At 40.4% G+C, this 20,371-nt stretch overlaps 1 protein-coding gene across 2 annotated transcripts in view; it reads left to right on the plus strand.

The window, feature by feature from the left end:
* Positions 1–1,237: 1,237 nt before the first annotated feature.
* B3GNTL1 (UDP-GlcNAc:betaGal beta-1,3-N-acetylglucosaminyltransferase like 1) overlaps positions 1,238–20,371 on the plus strand; it is a 162,087-nt gene continuing 142,953 nt past the window's right edge. The window contains exons 1-6 of one of the 2 annotated variants that reach the window (XM_083428425.1): positions 1,254–1,840; positions 4,834–4,950; positions 5,909–6,008; positions 11,082–11,146; positions 17,605–17,670; positions 19,553–19,585. In XM_083428425.1, coding sequence (XP_083284551.1) covers positions 1,646–1,840; positions 4,834–4,950; positions 5,909–6,008; positions 11,082–11,146; positions 17,605–17,670; positions 19,553–19,585 — 576 coding nt within the window. In that variant the 5' untranslated portion in view covers positions 1,254–1,645. Of the gene's footprint in view, positions 1,841–4,833; positions 4,951–5,908; positions 6,009–11,081; positions 11,147–17,604; positions 17,671–19,552; positions 19,586–20,371 lie in introns of both variants that reach the window. The other variant, XM_083428426.1, reaches the window with a different exon arrangement.

A 20,371-nucleotide genomic window follows, 5' to 3' on the forward strand; every position in this document is an offset into this window, starting at 1 on the left:
GAATTTGTTTAGTTAGCAAATTTAAGTAAACTTAAATAATAAAGACTTACTAAAACAATATTTTGTGCTGTGTAGCCATGTGCCACCCTGTGTTTGTTTGAGTCTTGAGCCTGCAAACACAAATTGCAACAAGTTATTTTTATTTATTTCAATTCTATTCTGCTCTTCAGCCGCGGATCACAGGGCAGTTTACTGTATAAAAATAGAAAAATAACATTACATAGTAACAAACAAAATCAATAAATTCTGTCAATGACATAAACAGGGAAAACACAATACAGAAAAGGAAAATACATGCATGTTTGCAGGATTTGGAAACATAGTCTTACAAGATTAGAAAAATAATTAGAAATCCTGTTATAAAGTATCTAAGAGTTGTTTCTGCGTCTAAGTAGTCAGGTGTTAATGCAAAAAACCGCTGCACACAAACCTGTGAATTCAGGCTGAGCACAGGTATTATCCCCAAAATTAACTTGTACAGTGTAGCTTCTGTAGCTCAGAGCCCCACCCTCCCAGGCCAGGTGGGAAAATGCCGACAAGGCAAGGATCAAGTCTTCCAGGACTGGCAGCCAGGATGCTACCATAGAGCATAGTGATCATTAGCTATGCAATTACTTCCAGCCAAGTGCCTCTGAACATGTGCAGAATGCTCTTTGCATACGTGTTAGAACAAGCGCCAAGTTTAATAATATATATTAATAATAATAATAATAATAATAATAATAATAATAATAATACTACAACGCAAAGGATCTCTGCATACGCAGAGTGCCTGTCACCCGACTGGCAGCTGCGTTTTAAAAAACCGAACAAACGGCACAACGCTTTGTGCAAAGTGCTTTTAGAGTTTGGCGGCTGTTGTTTTCAAGCGCATCTTTGTAGGGAAAAAGGGAAACGATGGCCAGCACGTTGAGCATGTGCGTCTCTCTCCGTGTCTGTCTGTCTGTCTCTCTCTCACTCTCTCTAACCGGCCAGGATGATGTCGGAAATAAATACGGCCACCGCCCCAAACCCATGCAATATCAGCTCTCCTTCCCGGGTCCCCACAGCCCACGCCACTCCCGACTCGCGCGCTCGCCTGTCGCGTTCGGTAACAACACCGCTCTAGGCGTTGCCGTCTCTATTTCACCTCCGAAAGGGGAAGGAGCGAGAGGCGGGGATGCGCGCGCGGCTTCTCCGGTTGGGCGCCCGCAGAACCTCGGAAGCGGCGGGGGAGAGGGAGCCGGGAAGGCTCCGCGCACGCGCAGGGCGGGGGGCAGAAGAAGGCAGAGTCCCTGCGCCCGCTCGCCGCCCGCTTTGTATTTCCTCTTTTCTGTGTGGCTTCCTTCCCCCACCTTATTATTATTATTATTAATTTCCACCCATTTCCTCGCCTCCTTATACCTGGCTTTCAGAGTTCTTCTCTCTGCGCTTTGTTTTTATACGTCTCTCTCCTGGGGCTTTTTTAAAAGCACCTTCCCACGTGTCCCTCAGGCTTCACCTGGCAGCTCTCTCACTCTCATCTACTTTTTGCAGAAGGTGCTGTGCAGCCCCACGTTGCAGCAGCTTTAAAGAAGTCCTGGTCTGTGAGATGCCACGTGCACTGCTCCCCCCTCCCACGGCCCTCCTTTTTCCCCTCCTTTTTCTGAGTGTGTAAAGGTCAGGGATGGAGATGGCCAAAGGGGTCTCTGGGGGACATGGGAGCCCCTTTTTGCAAGAAGGCACCTGTGTTGGTGGTGGCTCAGGGCTTACCCAGCACCAAAGTCCAGTCGCCCCATCTCCTCACTTACCGGACAGGTCTCAGTCACAGTCCGCCGCATCATTCAGTAGGGAAGGCAGAAAAAGCAGGGAGATTCAGGTGGTATGTTCCATATTGTTCTGCTTTCATTCTCGGTTGTCTTTGTACATCTGCAAAGTTTGTCAATGGGTGGTGAATCTAAATGCTGTACAGTGGTACCTCGGGTTAAGTACTTAATTTGCTCCGGAGGTCCGTTCTTAACCTGAAACTGTTCTTAACCTGAAGCACCACTTTAGCTAATGGGGCCTCTTGCTGCTGCCATGCTGCCAGAGCACGATTTCTGTTCTCATCCTGAAGCAAAGTTCTTAACTTGAGGTACTATTTCTGGTTTAGTGGAGTTTGTAATCTGAAGCGTATGTAACCTGAAGCGTATGTAACCGAGGTACCACTGTATACTCAACTTCAGGAATGGTTGTTAATGTGAGCTGCTGCAGAGAATCAGCAAACATATCCAAGGGGTGTGGTGGAGTCTCCTTCTTTGGAGGTCTTTAAGCAGAGGCTTGACAACCATATGTCAGGAGTGCTCTGATGGTGTTTCCTGCTTGGCAGGGGGTTGGACTCGATGGCCCTTGTGGTCTCTTCCAACTCTATGATTCTATGATCCTTAGCAACAAGGTCTTTTTTTTTTTGGTCAGGCTGATGCTACCAGGGGTAGCTAATGGGGTGCGCTCCAGATGTTTTGAACTACAAATCTCATTATCTCTGACCATTAGGCCATGCTGGTGGGATTTGTGGTCAAAACGTTAGGAGGGTGCCATGGGAAGTTTGCCTAGTGCCATCATTATATGCTATATCGTTAGGTGCCAGGCAAAACTCTATTGCCAGGCTTTTGGCCTTTAACTATTTGTGGCCTTTTGGAAGTGGATGGGATGTTTTCAATGTATTTCTTCTTTCTCTTGGTTTTAATGTATCATGTGGGGGATTTTTCCCCTCGTTGGGTTGTAGGTGGCTTTGGGTTGGCCTGGGCAAGTTAAAATGACTAACAAATTCAATAAAGAGTAACAATAATACTGTAATAGTCATCGTTTGAGGCCTTTCCCCAGCTGTGTGGGTTGTTCTAGAGAAGCAAGATGGTGTAATCTTGAGGGCTAAAGGTTCGTTCAAATGCATGTAACAAAACCTTGTCAGCTGTGGTTTGTTTGCTTGTTTTGAAAAGAAAGCCACTCCAGAAGGGGCTGACTTGAAGTGGAGAAGTTTGCTTCCCAGCATATTGCTTTTCTGTTGTAAATTTTCCCCATCCAAATCAGCTTGTTCCTTAAAATAGCAATAATCGTTGTGGTTTTGTCACATGCTATTAACATGTACTGTTAAGTTAGCGCCTACTTTTACGTTCCTGAACTTAAGGGCTGCTGGGAATGCTTCCAGGAACCGTGTATGTTTAAAAGCATGTTGTGGAAAAGATACGCTCATTTCTGAGATAAGTCTGGATATCCTAAGGGTGTTCATTGTAAACATACTTTTAAGCATGATATGCTCCTTGGGAAGATGTATGTTCCCTTAGCTAGCTTCTAGAGAGCTTTGCTAAATAAGGGGTGAGAGGCTCTGTTGGCCTTTTTGTCTGCCTTGGCCAACTCCCAAGAGACTGTGATCTACTCAACAGTTAAAAACTGGCAGTGATCTACCCTCTTTTTGGGGGTTCAGGTCAAAGTTATTGAGTTTTTTCAGGGAGGAGGTAAAATGTTGAGCTTTTTTTAGGGGAGCCACAGTTGTTCAGCTTCTTTGGGGGGAGCCAATGATCTACCAGTGATCTACTGGTAGATCACAATTTACCTGTTGGACATGCCTGCCCTAGACCTAGGAGCCTTCTTAAAGGAACTGTTTTCAGAGGAAGAAATGCGAGGGGAGAGAAACTCTGTGGTTGCCATCAGGAAATGGTTGGTTTCACCTGTGTTGCCTCACTCTCCAGCCCCAGGAACCTTTATAAGGGAGTTGCTTAATGGATACTTTGACATGACATGTTATTAAGTTGCATGCTTATTTAAACATTGATATATGTGAAATGAACCATTAATCATTGATTATATATATATTTACTATGCCTTGTAATTATTGTTTTACTGTATTTAGACTTTGTATTTAGACTTATTGTATTTTCTGTGAACTACTTTGAGCACATATACAACTTAAATATACAGCTTAAAATCAGGAGGAGGGTGGGGACTTCATATTCATAGTGCCTCTAAAGTACATGGGGAAGGTATGCTTACCATGTGAGCTTGACAATCAGATTTGTAGATCTTGGAACATACGGTACATTATTTCCCAAGGGGAATAATCAGGGATGGGGAACTTGTGACCTTCCAGATGTTGTTTTATTGAAACTCCTATAAACCCTCACTGTTGGAAGTTCAACATTTGGGGGACCACAGGTTCTTCATCCCTGATTTAGCTGCTCATTTCTTAAGACATGGGCATGCATGCTTGCATTTCCCTGAACATAGCAAAATAGAGATACTGAAAGTGAACTTAAATGTTGACTCTAAATGAAAGTGGGGGGGGGGGGAGGGAGTTATTTTTGTCCTTTTAGCAAACCACATTTTGCTGTGTGACTAATTGTTTAGAGAAAAAAAGTGTTAACAATTGAATAACAAATATGTGCTATGGCTTGATAATGCTGCTCCAATGTTATTGGTTACAGGAGTTCCTCACTTCATCCAGTTATAATAATATTAGACTAATAAGATTTTGAATTTATGAAACTTGATTTAAACTAGAGGATTATGAAATACGGAATTAGTTTACTATTCTTGATAAAGAACTGTGTAATTGATAACTGTGAAATGATGCCAGTTTGAAGCAGTTCATAGAAGTAATAACTACTACTAATTTTCATTTCAATTTATTAGTTGTTAAAATAACAGTAATAAATAACAGAGCAATATTGAAGGATAAAAAGCTGTTTGGAAAGAAAATGACAGTGTCCTTTGTTTTCTGCTCAAAAACTATTGTGTGTGTTTGATTAGTGGATATAATAAAAGTAAACTTTTTGTGGAGCACGGAATAAAATGTTAGTGCATTTTTGCTGATTCTATGTCATGTATTCTTACTCCTTGTAGTCCATAATTCTGCCAGTTTACAATGCTGAGTGTTGGCTGGATGAGTGCCTGAAGTCTGTTCTGGAGCAAGACTTCCAGGGTTCCATGGAACTATCTGTTTTTAACGATGCTAGTATGGTATGTACCTGCCAGTTTATTCTTCTAGTTCTACTGCACGATTATCATTTGAATACCAATTCCAGGAATGTGTTCTTACTGTGTTTATTTCGCATGGGGTGGGGGACCTTTTTGGGGGTGAGAGTTTTATTACCCTGCTGGAATGCTGTCAGGGACCCACCTTCCAAAGTGGACTGGGGGGGGGGGTCAGTCCCAATAGTGTGTGCTGTCAGAGATGCAAACTCACACCTTTAACACACATAGACATACTCCCTTTTTCTTCTTCCTCCTGCTCCCAATTCCTTAGTTTGTGGGAATGAAAAGGGCTCTCTCCCTGATGTAGCATAATTGTTGTATCAAAACTGACTGTTTTGCAAAGGGACTTTCATGAAATGAGCTGGATTGAAATGGAAGAGGGGACAGTCATTTTGCTCTGGCTTTTGAAAGGAGTTCTGTTCTCTCTCCATCCCCATGTCTTGGTGCCATTTTGTTAGTGTCATCTGTTGAGCTTGGGTGCAGGACTGTAGCTCCAGCCAGCTCTTCTGCAATCAGCTTGAGCTCTGAAAGCTCTGGGGTAGTAGTGGGATAAGGAAAAAGCTGAGGCTGAGGTACCTTGCAGCTGGGTTTGGTCTTTGTGTGAAACCCTTCCTCCTTGAGCTGTCTTCCTCTTTTGCCACCCAGCAGCCCACAGGGGTCTGTGTGCTTTTCCTGGGACTCACTGCCTACCTGATCACTCCTCTTCAGAGAAGAGGAAGTCGTGCTCCTCAGCAGAGCCTTCCAGAAACTCCTGATGATGTCCATTGGTGTCAGATTGTGGGCAAATACTCATAAAAGTGCAGTTTAAATCAGTATGATGACTTTGCAGTGACCTTATCCCTTCTCACATGTAGCAATAGGATGTGGGAAAGAAATGCGGGGAATTAAATGTTTAACTTTTAAACATTATACCTACTCACTCAGTGTCAATATTTCTAAACAGGACAATTCAGGAAATATATTAAAAAAGTGGAAGGTTCTGTTGGAAGAAGTGGGCATTCAGGTGGTACTTGGAGAAAATGATTCATCTCAGCCACGAGGAGGTAGGTGCCTTAAAAGAACAGCAGCTATTCAGGACAGTGGGATAACTTAGTTTTCTGCATAACAGCTTCCCACGAGTTGCGTAGCATTCTAGAACATTCTGTTTGTCAGGGCATCCACGTTCAGACCAAGACTCTTCCTTAATAACTGTCAGAAGTGACTCTCTTTTTGAGGTTGCTGAGGTTTTCTTTTATGTGCCAAGACAGAATTTGGCCTAATACTAAGTACACTGTTGCTGCAATCTTAATAACTCTTATGAGGAAGTAAGCCCCATTGAACACAGTTAGACTTATTTCTAAGCAAGCGTGCATAGGATTTTGCTGTATGCAGAAAAATAAGTCCCACTGAAAATCAATGGGACTTCTGTTTAATGGGTTTAGAATCACATTGTAAATCATCATGACTCTGTTGGCAAAAGAAAATAGTTAGATTCACCGTACCTTACATTGCTGGAAATTCACACCAGTTTTTCCTCAGTTCTCTAGTCAGTTTTTCAATACGGGTTTAAGAGGCAAATAATATATAGCGTAACTTAGCTTAGAGATGGCCAGGAAATAAATGTTGTGTGGATTGAGAGAGAGCCATCACCTTTGCTGCAGACTGGGAAAAAGCCAGGTTTGTTATGTGCTAGACTGAAAAAGCACAAATGAGGTTAAATTGTGATGCAAGCCAAAATAAATAGCTCTGGGATTGTTGTAATAGGCTGGAAAGTAATGGATTCAGGTTGAATTGCCAAGTGTGACCACTCCAGAATGAAGATCAGCTCAGTGAGATGTGAACTGTAAACGTTTGTATTGAGTTTTAAAGCTTGCTGTCCTTTCTCTGTGAGATGGTGAAAAAGGATAGCATGTTGGTGTTATGAGCAAGAGGGAATCTAAGAGCTAAGGAGGAAGAGGATGAAATTAATTTAGGAAATGCTTTCTTTGTTTTCCAGAATAAATTTTTCATATACTTTTATTTAGGAAGTTTTAGTTTGTGTTCTCCTCCCTTATCTTGTTAAACATAAAATCATCTCTGTAATGTAATCCTGTTGTTGCTTTTCTCCATTGATATCTTTAATTTATTCCTATTCATGCTTATTTTGAAGTTGCAAGTAATGGAAAAAAGGGGGAAATGCATATTTAAACTGTAAAAACTTATAATTTGACTCTTACATAAAAAGAGGGAAAATACAAGTTACATGCAAATATGTGCAATGTACCCCTGATGGGGACTGTGCTTTTAAGGAAAAACAACTCTGAGAGGGGGACTCTTTGGAAAGGCGACATTTAATATCTTTGCTGCCTACCACTTTCCTGCTCCTCCTCATCTCAACCGCTCTTTCTTTCTCGAATTTTGATCTCTATGTTTTGACCTCATAGCATTGTTGCTTCTCAACTGTGTGCTAATCCCCTTCCAACATTTTTCTAGTTGTAAACTGTAAATGGGTCAAGTAAGATTTCCAAGCCTCTTCCCATCATCTCTTTCCCAACAAACACAAGCTAAGGGGCAAAGGGGGCATTTGCCTAACTAAGAATCTCCTAGAAGGATGACCTATTCTGTACCAGGCAGTGGGCTCAGCTGGGGGTTGGGCTTCTGGCTTGTGCTAAGTACAGAGTCCAGGAAGACCAAGTCATGTACTGCTAGCACCTGTTTCAGATCCAGGAAACAAAGTTAGGTCAAATTCCAGCGAGACAATGTCATGCTAAGCAGAAGGTAAATCTAGATAAACAAGGTCGGGTAATGCAGAGGTCAAAGTCCAAAAGGCAAACAAAGGAAGGTCGATAGTACCTTGGATAGCTCAAAGTGAAGCCTAGACTTTAATTTAGACAAGGCAAGCTTGAATGTTTTTCCAACAACTAGCAATGCTAGACCGAGGGCTTATCCTCACTTACCTTTCCTCCACTCTTTCCAGGCATGGTCCGAGATTTAAAGCTCTGTGTTTAAGCACCCCTTTTTTGCTCTGGAGCTTTCCCCACAAAAACCTGCTCTTTAAAGTGCAATTGGAGCAAACATCAATCTGTGGAAAACCTGAATTGACGTTTGTTCTGAGTCAGTTTTAAAGATTGGATCTTCACTGGGAAAGCTTCGTGGCAGGGGGGAAACCAATCGCTTAGACATGAACCATTAAAGTGCAGACCTCTGCCTGGAAAGAGCAGAGCAAAAGTTAAGTGTGGAAAAGCCTGCAGTCTTAAACAAGCTCAGAGAGTAAGCTAGCCAGCCAGTGTGGTATAATCACTGGCAAATACTGAACTGGGATCTGGGAGAACAGGGTTCAAACTCCCACTCTGTCATGGATGCTCATGAGGTGACCTTGGGCCAGTCAGTGCCTCTCAGCCAAACCCACCACCCGGTGTTATGGTGAGAATAACATGGAGAGGAGGGAAGGGGTTTGCTTTTTCCTGTTAGAATACCAGTAGCAATATGTGCACCCTTTGTGGTATTGCAGCCCAGTTCGAAACATTTTCACATGAAAGTAAATACATGATGACCTGAGTGAAGCCTGCTGTTCTTTCCGCGTAGTTGATTCCTCCATCAGATGTGGACCCCTCATTTATTGTAACTGTTCCTTGTATTTACCAACAATTCCTCAAGTTTATGGGTTGTTACATGGTGACTACTCCAGAAGCATAAAACTGTTCCTTAGACACTCATTAAAGTCTGAGCCTCTTTTGGAAGCTGTGTAACATTGAAAAAACAACCATAGACTTGGGGAAAATACTGACAATTCTACAAAAAACCAAATAATTATTTGACATTTGGTTTCCAGGCTAATATGCATATGATTGGCAAAGTGTTAGAGTTTGGGAGTCTTAGTTTTTACTTTAAAAAAGTACTGTATTTTTTTATCTATAAGACTCGCTTTTTCCCTCCTAAAAAATAAAGGGAAATGTGTGTGCATCTTATGGAGCGAATGCAGGTTGCGCAGCTATCCCAGAAGCCAGAACAGCAAGAGGGATTGCTGCTTTCACTGCGCAGTGATCCCTCTTGCTGTTCCGGCTTCTGAGATTCAGAATATTTTTTTTCTTGTTTTCCTCCTCCAAAAACTTAGGTGCGTCTTGTGGTCTGGTGCCTCTTATAGAGCGAAAAATACGGTACATTTTATGATGTGAAAAAAATGCATAGACATAGGAAGGAAAAAAAACCTATGGCTTCTGAATTTTCCCAGTCATTCGCAAATTGGGTTGGGAAAGGTGTATTTTGTTCAAACTATATACCTTTGAAAGCAGGTTGCCATGCAGTAATCATTTTCCAGTGTGGAGCAGCTCGTTTGTATTTACATTTGGGCAGCCAGTTTCGATGGAAATCTTTGTGACCCCTTTGTCCTAAGTGATTTACTTTCCTGTGGTTAAGAGTAGTTAAAACTTGTAGGGAGTACTTCCTTTGAAACAAGCAGCCCCAATAACGAAACAAATGTGACAGTCTTCACGTCCTGGATTGTTTACCCTGGATTAAGATTCATTTCTGATTCTTTTTTGCCATGGAAAAGGAAAAAGGAAAACAAAAGGGAAACCTCCCCCCACAAAAGAGAGGGGTCAGTGGCTTTAAAGAAACTAACACAAAACAACTTCTTTCCAAGAGTGAGGAATGTTAATATCTCACGGGGTCTTAGTTTCCCCCCCTCCTGTGACCATGGTAACAGGCTCTTTTTGCTAAGTAAGCAGGCCTTGCAAAATGCAAGGCCTTGGCACAAACATTTGAGTCTCATCAGTATAGCAATATTGCAGCGAATTCTTTGCTTATGCCAAACAAAATTCATTGCCTTAGACCAGTTGTTTAAATAATCCAGTTTCCATGCTGAATAAAATCTTTTGGAAATCCTATAATTGTGCTGATGTCAAAAGGGCATTTTATGACTAGCTAACTACCAAAACTTTGGGTGTCTTGTTTTTAATTAAGCTTACTTCTAAACTATTTGCACTTGAATGAACAAACAAACAAACATGATTGTTTCTCATCTGACCCACTTATCTCACCAGCTTGTTACCCATATGTGCATTTAAGTGCTGACCTTTTAAAATATTTGTAAGATTGTTTTGACTTAATTTTTTTAAGCATATCCTAAACTTTGCCTGTCACATGAATAACCAAATGTCCTCCAGCATTCATATATTATGAAATCCGAATGACTCAAGTCAGCCTTTATGACTGATTTTTGTGATGTGTAAAAGCAGTAGCAGTAACATATGGATCAAGCTACTTACGGAGTGTTGGGCAAGTGATTTAAATGACAATGAATCTAAATTTCTGGCTACCTTTCATCACAGTGGCGACCCCACAAGCTTCCTTATAAGAATCATCCATGACTGATTTTATGACCTTTGAATGTGCCCTTAATCATAGCATCCTTTTAGCCTTCCTTGCTATAATCAGACAATTATTTGAAACATTATATGCTTGGGATGGGGAGAGAGAGAGACAAACTTGATTACACAACTGATCCTGCTGGAACAGTTACTGCTCTGTGGCAGGATTAGTTGTTCAATTTTAGTCTATTCATTTTATTCCTCAGGAGATAATTATTCCGAGCTATTGGTTCTGTTCATTCAACATGCCCAGACCTGCTTTACTTTTCAGTAAACATGTCCAGGTCTTGTAAGGTTTTACTGTGTTTTCCAGTCATTTTAATTTAGTTACGGCAGCCATAGAACTTTGAATGGTTGAGTTTTAATTTAAATGATTTCCTAGAATCATAGAATTGTAGAGTTGGAAAGGTGTTCCTAGTCCAGCCCCCTGCAATGCAGGAATGCTACCACATCCATCCCTGGGTGGGCTCAAACCACCAACTTTCTGGTTAATAGCCAGACACACACTGACCCATTGCCCCACAGAGGTTTAGTTATCATTTATTTGTGAAGTTCAAGGCTCTATATTCATAATGTTCATATACATGAAGAGGTATCCAGGAAGGAAATAATAAAATTTGCCATGGGTGTGCAACTCAAGCATCCATTATGGCTTGCTTACTGTGGGCTGCAATTCTGAAATCTGGCAAGGAACTTCAATGTCACCTAGTGTGCTTTTGAGTAGAAAAACTTAGATTGCAAATTGCAATGATGCTCATGCACTCTTTTGTAACTTTGCTTTATCTGCAGTGGGCTTTGCTAAAAATCATGCAATAGATCAGAGCTCGGGGACTTATCTGTGCTTTCTGGATTCTGTAAGTGATTTTTTTTAATTTTTGCCAAATGCATTGCCTACCTGAAACAAAATGTTTAATTGTCCATTTCCTTTTTATCATTCTATGCTAATGGTTTTCCATAATTTGGTAAAAAACTGTTTCATGTGGTTATGGTGTTGTGGTACTTTTTAAATGTAATAAGTATTCAACCTTATAAAACTCTGCTTCTGTATCTGGACATTTTCTTAACCGTTGAGATACAGTGGTACCTCGGGTTACATACGCTTCAGGTTACATACGCTTCAGGTTACAGACTCCACTAACCCAGAAATAGTACCTCGGGTTAAGAACTTTGCTTCAGGATGAGAACAGAAATCGTGTTTCGGCGGCGCGGCAGCAGCAGGAGGTCCCATTAGCTAAAGTGGTGCTTCAGGTTAAGAACATTTTCAGATTAAGAACGGACCTCCGGAACAAATTAAGTACTTAACCCAAGGTACCACTGTATTGGAAGTTTAAGTGGCACACACCTTTTAAATCTGCAACCTAGCAGGCACTTCTAATTGGATAATAGGTATTGTTTTACTTGATGTGCCATTTTTCTTAGACCTGATGGCATGAGAACAGAATAAAGAAAATTCAAATATTCTACTGTCAAATGGGTCATTATAAGCAATCACTATGCCACGAAATAAATTTCATAACATGCACTCCAAATAATCCAGTGTTACAGGAATTTGATAATAACAGACATGCTTCTGTCCTCCCAAGTCCTTTCTGAGCAGGTAAGCAATTTGTTGCAAGAAGAAGATATCTGTTTCACATGAAAAACCAGCAGGGATTTCTAAACAAGGCCAGATGTTTTTATGTTGTTGATCTCCATCCACCTTCAGGAAAGAAGGCATTCAAACCACATGTATTTGTATCGGGTTTACCTACTTCCACAAGAGACTAGCCCTCAAATTCTGCAAAACGTAACCCTACTATCAGTTTAGATGTTCCCTTTACAGTCAAGGCAGAGCACTTTAAATATATAGAGACCAACTTGCTATGCTAGGATGATTAAGTAGGAATTGTCCCCTTCTCACAGAAAGTGAAACTATGTGGCATCTAACCACAAACCCTCAGTTCACCCCCCCCCAAAAAAAATCTTTGACTGACTTATTTTGTACAGAAAAATGAGAAGTGATCTTGTGACAAGTGGAAATAGCTTGCATACATCATACACACAATCAGCAAATAAAAAAGCACTTCAAACCAGCTGTCTTTCCTCCTCTAGTCAGCTATTCAGCCCCCGTCCCCCTGCTAGCTGCCACTGTTCTCTGGTGGGGCCAAGAAAGTGTAGTGCTATAACTCTGGTAGATTTTGGAATAGGGTTTCTCTTGTCTGAAGAGGTGCAGTGGCTCATCTTTTGTGAGGTTAAATGACAATTTTATTTATTCAGGATTTTAAAAATTAATCTGTAGAAGTAAAGCATATAAATTTGCTTGCAGTGCAGGAAGAAGAGGCATATATTTAGTTCCTCTGTTAAATGCCTCTCAACGTTAGGATGAATTCAGGAGGCCCCGACCCACAAAAGCTTACCATGTACCATCTTGTGGAGGTGCATGAGGTGGTAGCTTCCTGTGTCCCTGAGAAATCCAAGGATTTGCAGTAGTGGTAACACCGAGCTTAACCTAGTTGGCAGGGGCCACACATAGCCAACTCTACATGCAATTGTGGGGACTTCATGCTGTGGCTGTGTGGCCTCTGGATATCTGCCCCCACCCACTGAACTGCCACTAAATACAAGGTGGAATAGGAAACATACTGGTAAACCAAAACACCTTGCAAAGGTGGGTCTGGATTTTTTTTAAAGAAAAAGTTTTCCTTCCCCATCAATATATTGGACTAATGAATAAATAAATTCAAAACCACAATAGTTCCTAGGATGTTAATCTCAATAAAATATGCTTTTGTCAAATATTGCTGAGCAATCCCCTGCCTCAATCCCCCCTCCAAATGTGTGTGTGTTTCTAACTGAATTAGGACATTCTGAATTAGGATATTTTAAGTACCCATCTTTTGTTCTGGCACCCTGAACTCAGAATCTCTTTCTCAGGGCTTCACATTCAAGGAACTCTTATTTAAAAGTTTATAATGATTACAGATTGTGTATATTTCGTAACCGATTCAATCTCATTGCCAGTTCAAATACAAGAAATATCAATAAACCATCACCTATCAATAGATTCTTCTTGCATGTCTGATATACTAGAAAAAATGAAGCAACACATTTTTTTCAGCCTATAACGTACCTGAATGTACAAGTACAACATTTTCTGAAGGTTAGTGTCTTGGCAGTAATTAAGAGCATTTCACATGACTGACACCAACATGATATTCTGATTAATTTGATACTGAATTGGTGAACTGAAACCAAGAATCAAAAGAGGTATATAGGAGCAGTCACAGATAATGTTAGCACACACAGCTGGTAACATCTGTTTTTCAGCAGTTACTGCATAGCAGCGAGAAATTGGTTCCAATGAGAATACCAAGTAATTCATGGATGCGTATAAATTTCAGGAATTTCTGTTATGTTAAACACAGAAAAAGACACAGAAAACAAATGTTGTTTATCAACACATCAGATTTTCAAGTTGCTTTGCAAAATAATTTTTAAAACATTGTGGTAATTTACATTTCTTCTGCTAAACAAGCATGCAAGGAGAATGAGAATGTGTGTGTGTGTGTGTGTGTGTGTGTGTTAAGACACAGAGACTACCTAATGAATATTTTTCCAGACTGAATTTTACTGTAGATCATAAAGATTTTATTGGGAATAAAATCAAAGGCTCTGAACAGTAAACCATCTATTCTATGTTCATGCCAATAGAAACTGTCCCTTTTGTTGGAAATAAGCATTTATTTGAACACTTTGGACAGAAAAAGCTATTCTACCTTCAGTGTTGGGTGCTGGAACATCTCCAGGAAAGAGAAAAAGAAGGAAAGAAAGTTGAAATAGGTATAGGCACTTTAAATATAATAATGAAAACAGCTGTATAAGAACTTGAGCAGATGTGCATAACTAAGCAAACTTGCTCAAATCTAAGAATCTGTTGACCCTCAAATGCGTACTTAGATCTTATGTGTCTGTTGTTTCCCCATTTGTTTGAACTGAGGTAGAAGATCTCACATGCAAATGAATGCACTATTGAAATGAATGCAGAAGTTGTTTGAGATAGGAAACCATATGCACACGTGCAGGGCTTCTGGATCAGATCAATAGATCAGCACACACATTTCCAGTGCAGTACTGGAGTTAAGAAATTAATTCCTTTTTTGCTTGCATCTGTGTAAAGCGGATTTCCCCCCCCCCCAAAAAAAGAGAAATCACCCGCAAGTTAATCAAAGAAACAACGCTGAGTACATGTGAGCACTTCTACAGTGCCTGCGAGTAAAGTGTCTAGATGGGTCAATGAGTCAGTTCCTCATTTAATCTTTTCATTCAAAATTGTAGGATTATCATTCTCTCTTTAGCAGAGATGTGAACAGTTGGAAATCTGCTATTCATAGAGCAAGTGGAAATATTTCAATTTCACTGCCATAGTTCCTGCTAGGAATAAAAAGCAATGAAGTCCCTCGTATAAAAGAAAAATCTAGTTGTATCTGTGCCAACACAAGCTTGCATACAGCAATCTAAGGTACTGCATCTTTTCCAGTAGTTCCCCCGCATATAAAATCATGGAGGGCACTACAGCAAAAACAACTGGATTGTTGCAATGTGTAATCCTACATCCTACTTTATTCAAGATGAGCTATTCATTCATTATTGCATTTATATCCCACCGACATCTCCAAGGAGCTCAATTAGCATACATTCCCCCCCCCCCTGCATTTAATCGCCTCTGTGAGGTGGGTTGGGCAGTGACTTGCCCAAGTTCATCTAGTGTGCTTCGTTAACTGAGTGGGAATTTGAACTCTGGTTTCCAGGTCCTGGTTTGCACTCAAACCAGTACAGCACACTGGCTCTCAGCAGTAGGAAAACAAACAGGAAGTATAATGAACAAGTTATAGCTTGTCTTTATGTAGTTTATCTATAAGAACCAAGCAAAGCAGACACAGAAATGTTCCTAAGCAGTTAAAAAATTGAAATTGCTTCAGCTAGAGATGGAATATTGTGGAAGGGGTTGAAAAAGAACAAAAAAAAAAAAATGCCTGGAGAACTTCAGCAAGGGTAACCCCCCAAAATCTAACTGGCCATGATAGTATCCCACAGCTTCTAAAACGTATATCAGTTTATAGCTGTGTTGTATTATATTGATTTCAACTTTTAGCATAATTGAATAAGAGCAATCTGATTATTACATTTTAGGTTAGTGATTATAAAGTGGGGTTGGAGTAGTTCATTTCTTCTAAACTAATGCTGCAAAAAGATGCACTAATTCTGTTGTATGCCTACTTTATTCATGCCACTGCAATTCATTTTATGTACTTCTATATGTTGTCTAGGTGTGTGCTCAGTTGACCATTTTCTTCCTGACATGTCTTTGAAAAAACCATTATGCTCTAGTTAGGAACTTGACGAATGTATGAAAAAAGGCTTATGACTCTTTTCACCAGGTTTCTACAACTGATAAGCTGGATGGTTTACTTTCAAGTTTTTTGTTTTACCTTGAGGTAGACTAATTGTATGTAGCTACTGGCACAGATTTGTTTCCCAACCTTGTTATCATTTTTGGATAAACTGTAGTGTTAGGGTGGCTTCAAGTTCTTAGAACAGGGAGAGGGAACTAGTTGCTCAGTCTTGGACCAAGGGCTTCATAATGTTCCCAATTGCAGCTCTTAATCCTTGTGATCCCCTGACTATGCACCTTAATTGCTTTCCCCACAGGCAAAGCACTCCACCCCCTCCCTCAAATGGCAGTGGCAGCAGAGGTTTTAGGAGAGTTCTCCCCTTTATGCACTTCAAATATTTGCCCATGTGCAAGCTGGGACAGAGGCAAATAGGAGTGAATAGCTGCAGTGTGTTAACGGGAGACTTGTAAGAAACTTCATAGGTGCTATGGGGGGCACAGGGCAGAAGGGTGTTTTGTTTAGTTGGGTTTTAAAAAATTAGGCAGCTTATGTGGGTAGTCTCTGTCCAAGAGGTCTTACAACAACAAAAATTATAAAATAACAACAACCACAAAGCTATCAACTGACCCCGGAAAATAGCCAATAAAAAAGCTTTCACACCAAATTAAAACACTTCCCACAGCAGTAGCAAACCACAATCCAGGACATAAAGCATCAATCACCAATTAGCCCATTGGGAAAGTTACATCTTTAGGGAAAGGCTTGAAGCGTGGGAGCCTGTAGAAGATCCACTCTCATGGCGTTCAGAAGTCGTAAGGTTACCAAGCTTTGTGATCTGTGAGATGGACACACATAGAAGGCCCCTTTTGTGCATCTGAATGTGTGGGCAGGCTGATATGGGTGCAAGAGGTCTATCGGATATCCTAGGCCTAATTTTTAAAAGGCTTTTTAAAGCTTGCAACCAGACCCATTCCACAAGGTGGTAGACTGAGGTGGTTGACTTCTGGACTATACCACTTCACCATAGCTTTGCTCACTAATCTTTTAGTTTAATAAACTGAAAAACAACTCATAAAAATAACCTCCCGCCTACAGGCTGAAGTAGTACAGTCAAGAATTTGACCCTCTTGGCCTGCCACCATGTACTCGAAACTTGCAGAATCAGTAGATCATGTCTGATTCTTGAGGCTCATAATAAGATGATGGCTCTGAAGGGATCTAGAGGAGCCCTATGCTCAGCCAATACCACTGGCTCTTCAGCCTCAGTTCAAAATATGGCTTCTTGAATGAGTTGTTGATATGATGATCAGTCTATACACTGGCGTTGATATAACTTACAAATACCTAAACAGGCAGATACGAGTGGGTTCAAATGGATACAATATAGTATAGTCAGTGGTTTCAGTGATACTTTGGTTCAAATCCTAATGAAGCCTTTCTTTTAGCCTTAGTTCCCCAAGTATAAAATCAGAAGCATAACCATCTCCCTCACATAACTCTTGCTAGAGTTGCTAGGAAAATGATTTTAAAGTGCTTTACACATCAATATACATAAATAGCAAGACATAGTAATAGTATATTTTTGAACACTTAGGCTCTGCCGTGGGTAGGAAATTCTGAAATGTGGTTTGGTTTATTGTATAAAATGGTAACAGTTTCACTTTTTGTCTACTGTAAAAAGTCTGGATTTTCCCTTCTAGTTCTAATTTATGTTAATTTTCTTTTGGGGGCTAAATTTACTACCCTGGTAGCCATGCATAAACTATTGAAATAAAGTGGTATCTGGAATCCCTCCAGTAGTTGCAGCCAATTGTGTATTTTATAGTTTTGTACTTGGGCTAGTAAAGTGACCAGTTAATCTGGCAACCATCTCTAGTTATTGTTTGAGAACAGTGGTGGGCCCTCTTTCACATATAGTTACAGTGTGCCATTTATTACAGGATGATGTGATGATGCCCCAGAGAATAAGACTGCAGTGGGAAGCTGCTATTCAGCATCCAGAAAGTGTGAGTATTTCTCTCTGTCATTTTCTTTTAACAGTGAGGCATGCAGCTTGTTTTAACAGGAAGGCTTGGGAAATGTTATAGCGGTTTTGATTGCAATTGGTACTCCTTAATCTAGCAAATTTTAAGGAAATGCTTCTGGAAGTTTTTACTCAAGTACCTTATTTGTTTGTTTATATTCCCTGAAAATTCTATATGTGACCTGATTTAAAAGCTTTATCTATTGCAAAAATGTGATAAATTAAACAAGTAAATGACCACTGTAGTTAATGAAAACAGAATTAATGACTCATCCGTTGACTAACCTTGTGAAAATGCGAACAGATTAAAACGATAGTAACAATTGGGTTGTATCCAGCAGTGTCACTCAGCTGTGACAGTAAGGCTTCCATAAGACAAAAGTGGCAAGTTGCAAATTTCAGCCATTCTCTCCTGCCCTGCATCCCCTAAACCTGTGTCAGATGGCTGAGTGACCCAGAATATATCGCTCAAACTGCTTTGTGAATTAACACTGTTAAGTACCGAATTATAATTGCCTATAATTTTCTGTATTTTGTTTCCTTCTCATCTCACTGTTTATACCCCCATGCATATATGTACCTGCAATGTAGAATAACTCCTTAATTCATCTGATGCTTTCTGCAAAGGCAAGTTGGACGCTTCAGACGTTCTATAACTTTCCTTCATTGTTGACACAAAGCTGCTTTTTGGAGGAGTCTTCACTCTTGAAGGGATGGTGTACAGCAGGCATAGGCAAACTCGGCCCTCCAGATACTTCGGGACTACAACTCCCATCATCCCTGACCACTAGTCCTGTTAGCTAGGGATGATGGGAGTTGTAGTCCCCAAACATCTGGAGGGCCGAGTTTGCCTATGCCTGGTGTACAGTCAGAGCACCTCTAGAGCTGGATTAGGAAAAGATAAAAGAGAAGCATTTTTATTGCTGAAGGGAAAGGTAGTAATGGCTAAGTAGACCCACCTACTAATGTTGAATAAGTTTTACGGTATTAAAGGTCCATATTTGGTAGACTGAAATTGTCCTACGGAAGCGTCTTTGATAAAGAGATAGCACTGTAAAAAGGAGTGTTCTTTTGCTTCTGTTTTTTTAAGGACCCACCTCTTGTCTATAACGTATTATAAACCGATTTTAATATGTAAATGGCTGTAACGCCTCCTGGGACAGGTGGTGAAGGGGCGTGTCAGAAATTGAAATTGAATGTGGAATAAAATATTACCTATAAGCCAAGAGGTTGCACAAGGGTTAGATATTGTTAGTCTGCAACTTAACAACCCTGCTGCACTGGTTCTGCTACAAATATCAAATTACTGCTTTGCTTAGGCATATGAAAGGAAGTCGTTCTGAAGAACTTATTTTGCTATTGCATGGCTCATGTGAGGGAAAGCAACGTTGCATTTAATTTTTGTTTTCAGTTTCATAGTAAAATAACTACTAAGTGAAATTGCTTGGCACTTGTTCCATTCTTGATGTGATGCTCTGTTAAAAAAACCAAAAACCATAAGGGAAAGATGTGAAGCCATAAGGGGATGGGTCCAGATGTATAATAATCATTTTCTTTGAACTAGAATGAAAACAACAAAAACAGAATGGCTTGAGTCTACTTTTTAGGCATTAATCCATACCACAAGATTACCATACATAATTTGGCAAGCAGCCTGGTTAGAGAGGCCCACAGATGACGAAGCTTCAAAAATAGTCTAATGGGCGCAATTTTTTCTTGCTAGTAAAATATAGATCTTATAGTTGATATGTATGAGCTCGTATTCTGCCCAGTCTGATTTCACTTGTTTGGACATGTTGCATAATAGTGAGATGTTAGTGGGGATGGAAATTGAACAAATGCATGGTTTTTTCATGACCCTGCAGGTGTCTTCGACTGTGGTTGCTGCTAAATCAGCGGTATGTGTGTTTGGTTTGGGCAGGCAATTCATTGCTGATCTGTGCCTTTGCTTTCTTTTGCTGGGTGTGCCATGTTTTTCTTTATCTTCTTTCGTTTGTTGCTCTGTTTTCACTGTTCTCTACTTCAGCATTCATTCTATTAATATAAAGCTGGGGTAGGTTGCATGAGCAATGACAATATACTTCCTCTTTGGCATGTTTAGGAAGCTGAACTATTGGGAGGGTTACAGTTCTCTTACCACAGTTTTCTGTTGCAAGACTGAGGAGTCAAATGATGTTATGTCATTCAGAGGCAGCATTACACAGTGGAACAAGGCGCAACAGATTTGTGCAATGGATCCTTCTGCTTCATCAGCAATGTGTACGAAAATGATCCTTACATTTTGGCTGTTTGCTTTATTGGATGGGAGGTTTAATAACATACGAACTCAGCAAAGTCAATATTTCTGAGTTGGGCCAGATTGAGGATGTCTCTCATTACCGATGTAGTTTCCCCTTACGTGAGCACCCTAGGCACACATTCCTTACTTGTATCTTCCAGTATGTGTCAAACAGACCCACCCTGGACATGATATGTACCTTGCTCGCAGAAAAAGACTTGCTGATCATCAAAGTAGCAACGAAAATACAAGCTAGATTCCAAAAAGCTTTGGGATGGGGGTGGGGGATTCAGATTGTGATTGTATTTTTAGCATCTTTATAATTTATTGTAGAAGAGTAATGTGTGATTTACATGGAGAAGAGTATTATTTTTCTGCTTCCTTTTGTGTATATATGTTAAATATG

The sequence above is a fragment of the Podarcis tiliguerta genome (genome assembly GCF_965153285.1).
Source record: "Podarcis tiliguerta genome assembly, chromosome: 2".
In the NCBI taxonomy this organism is placed as follows: domain Eukaryota; kingdom Metazoa; phylum Chordata; class Lepidosauria; order Squamata; family Lacertidae; genus Podarcis; species Podarcis tiliguerta.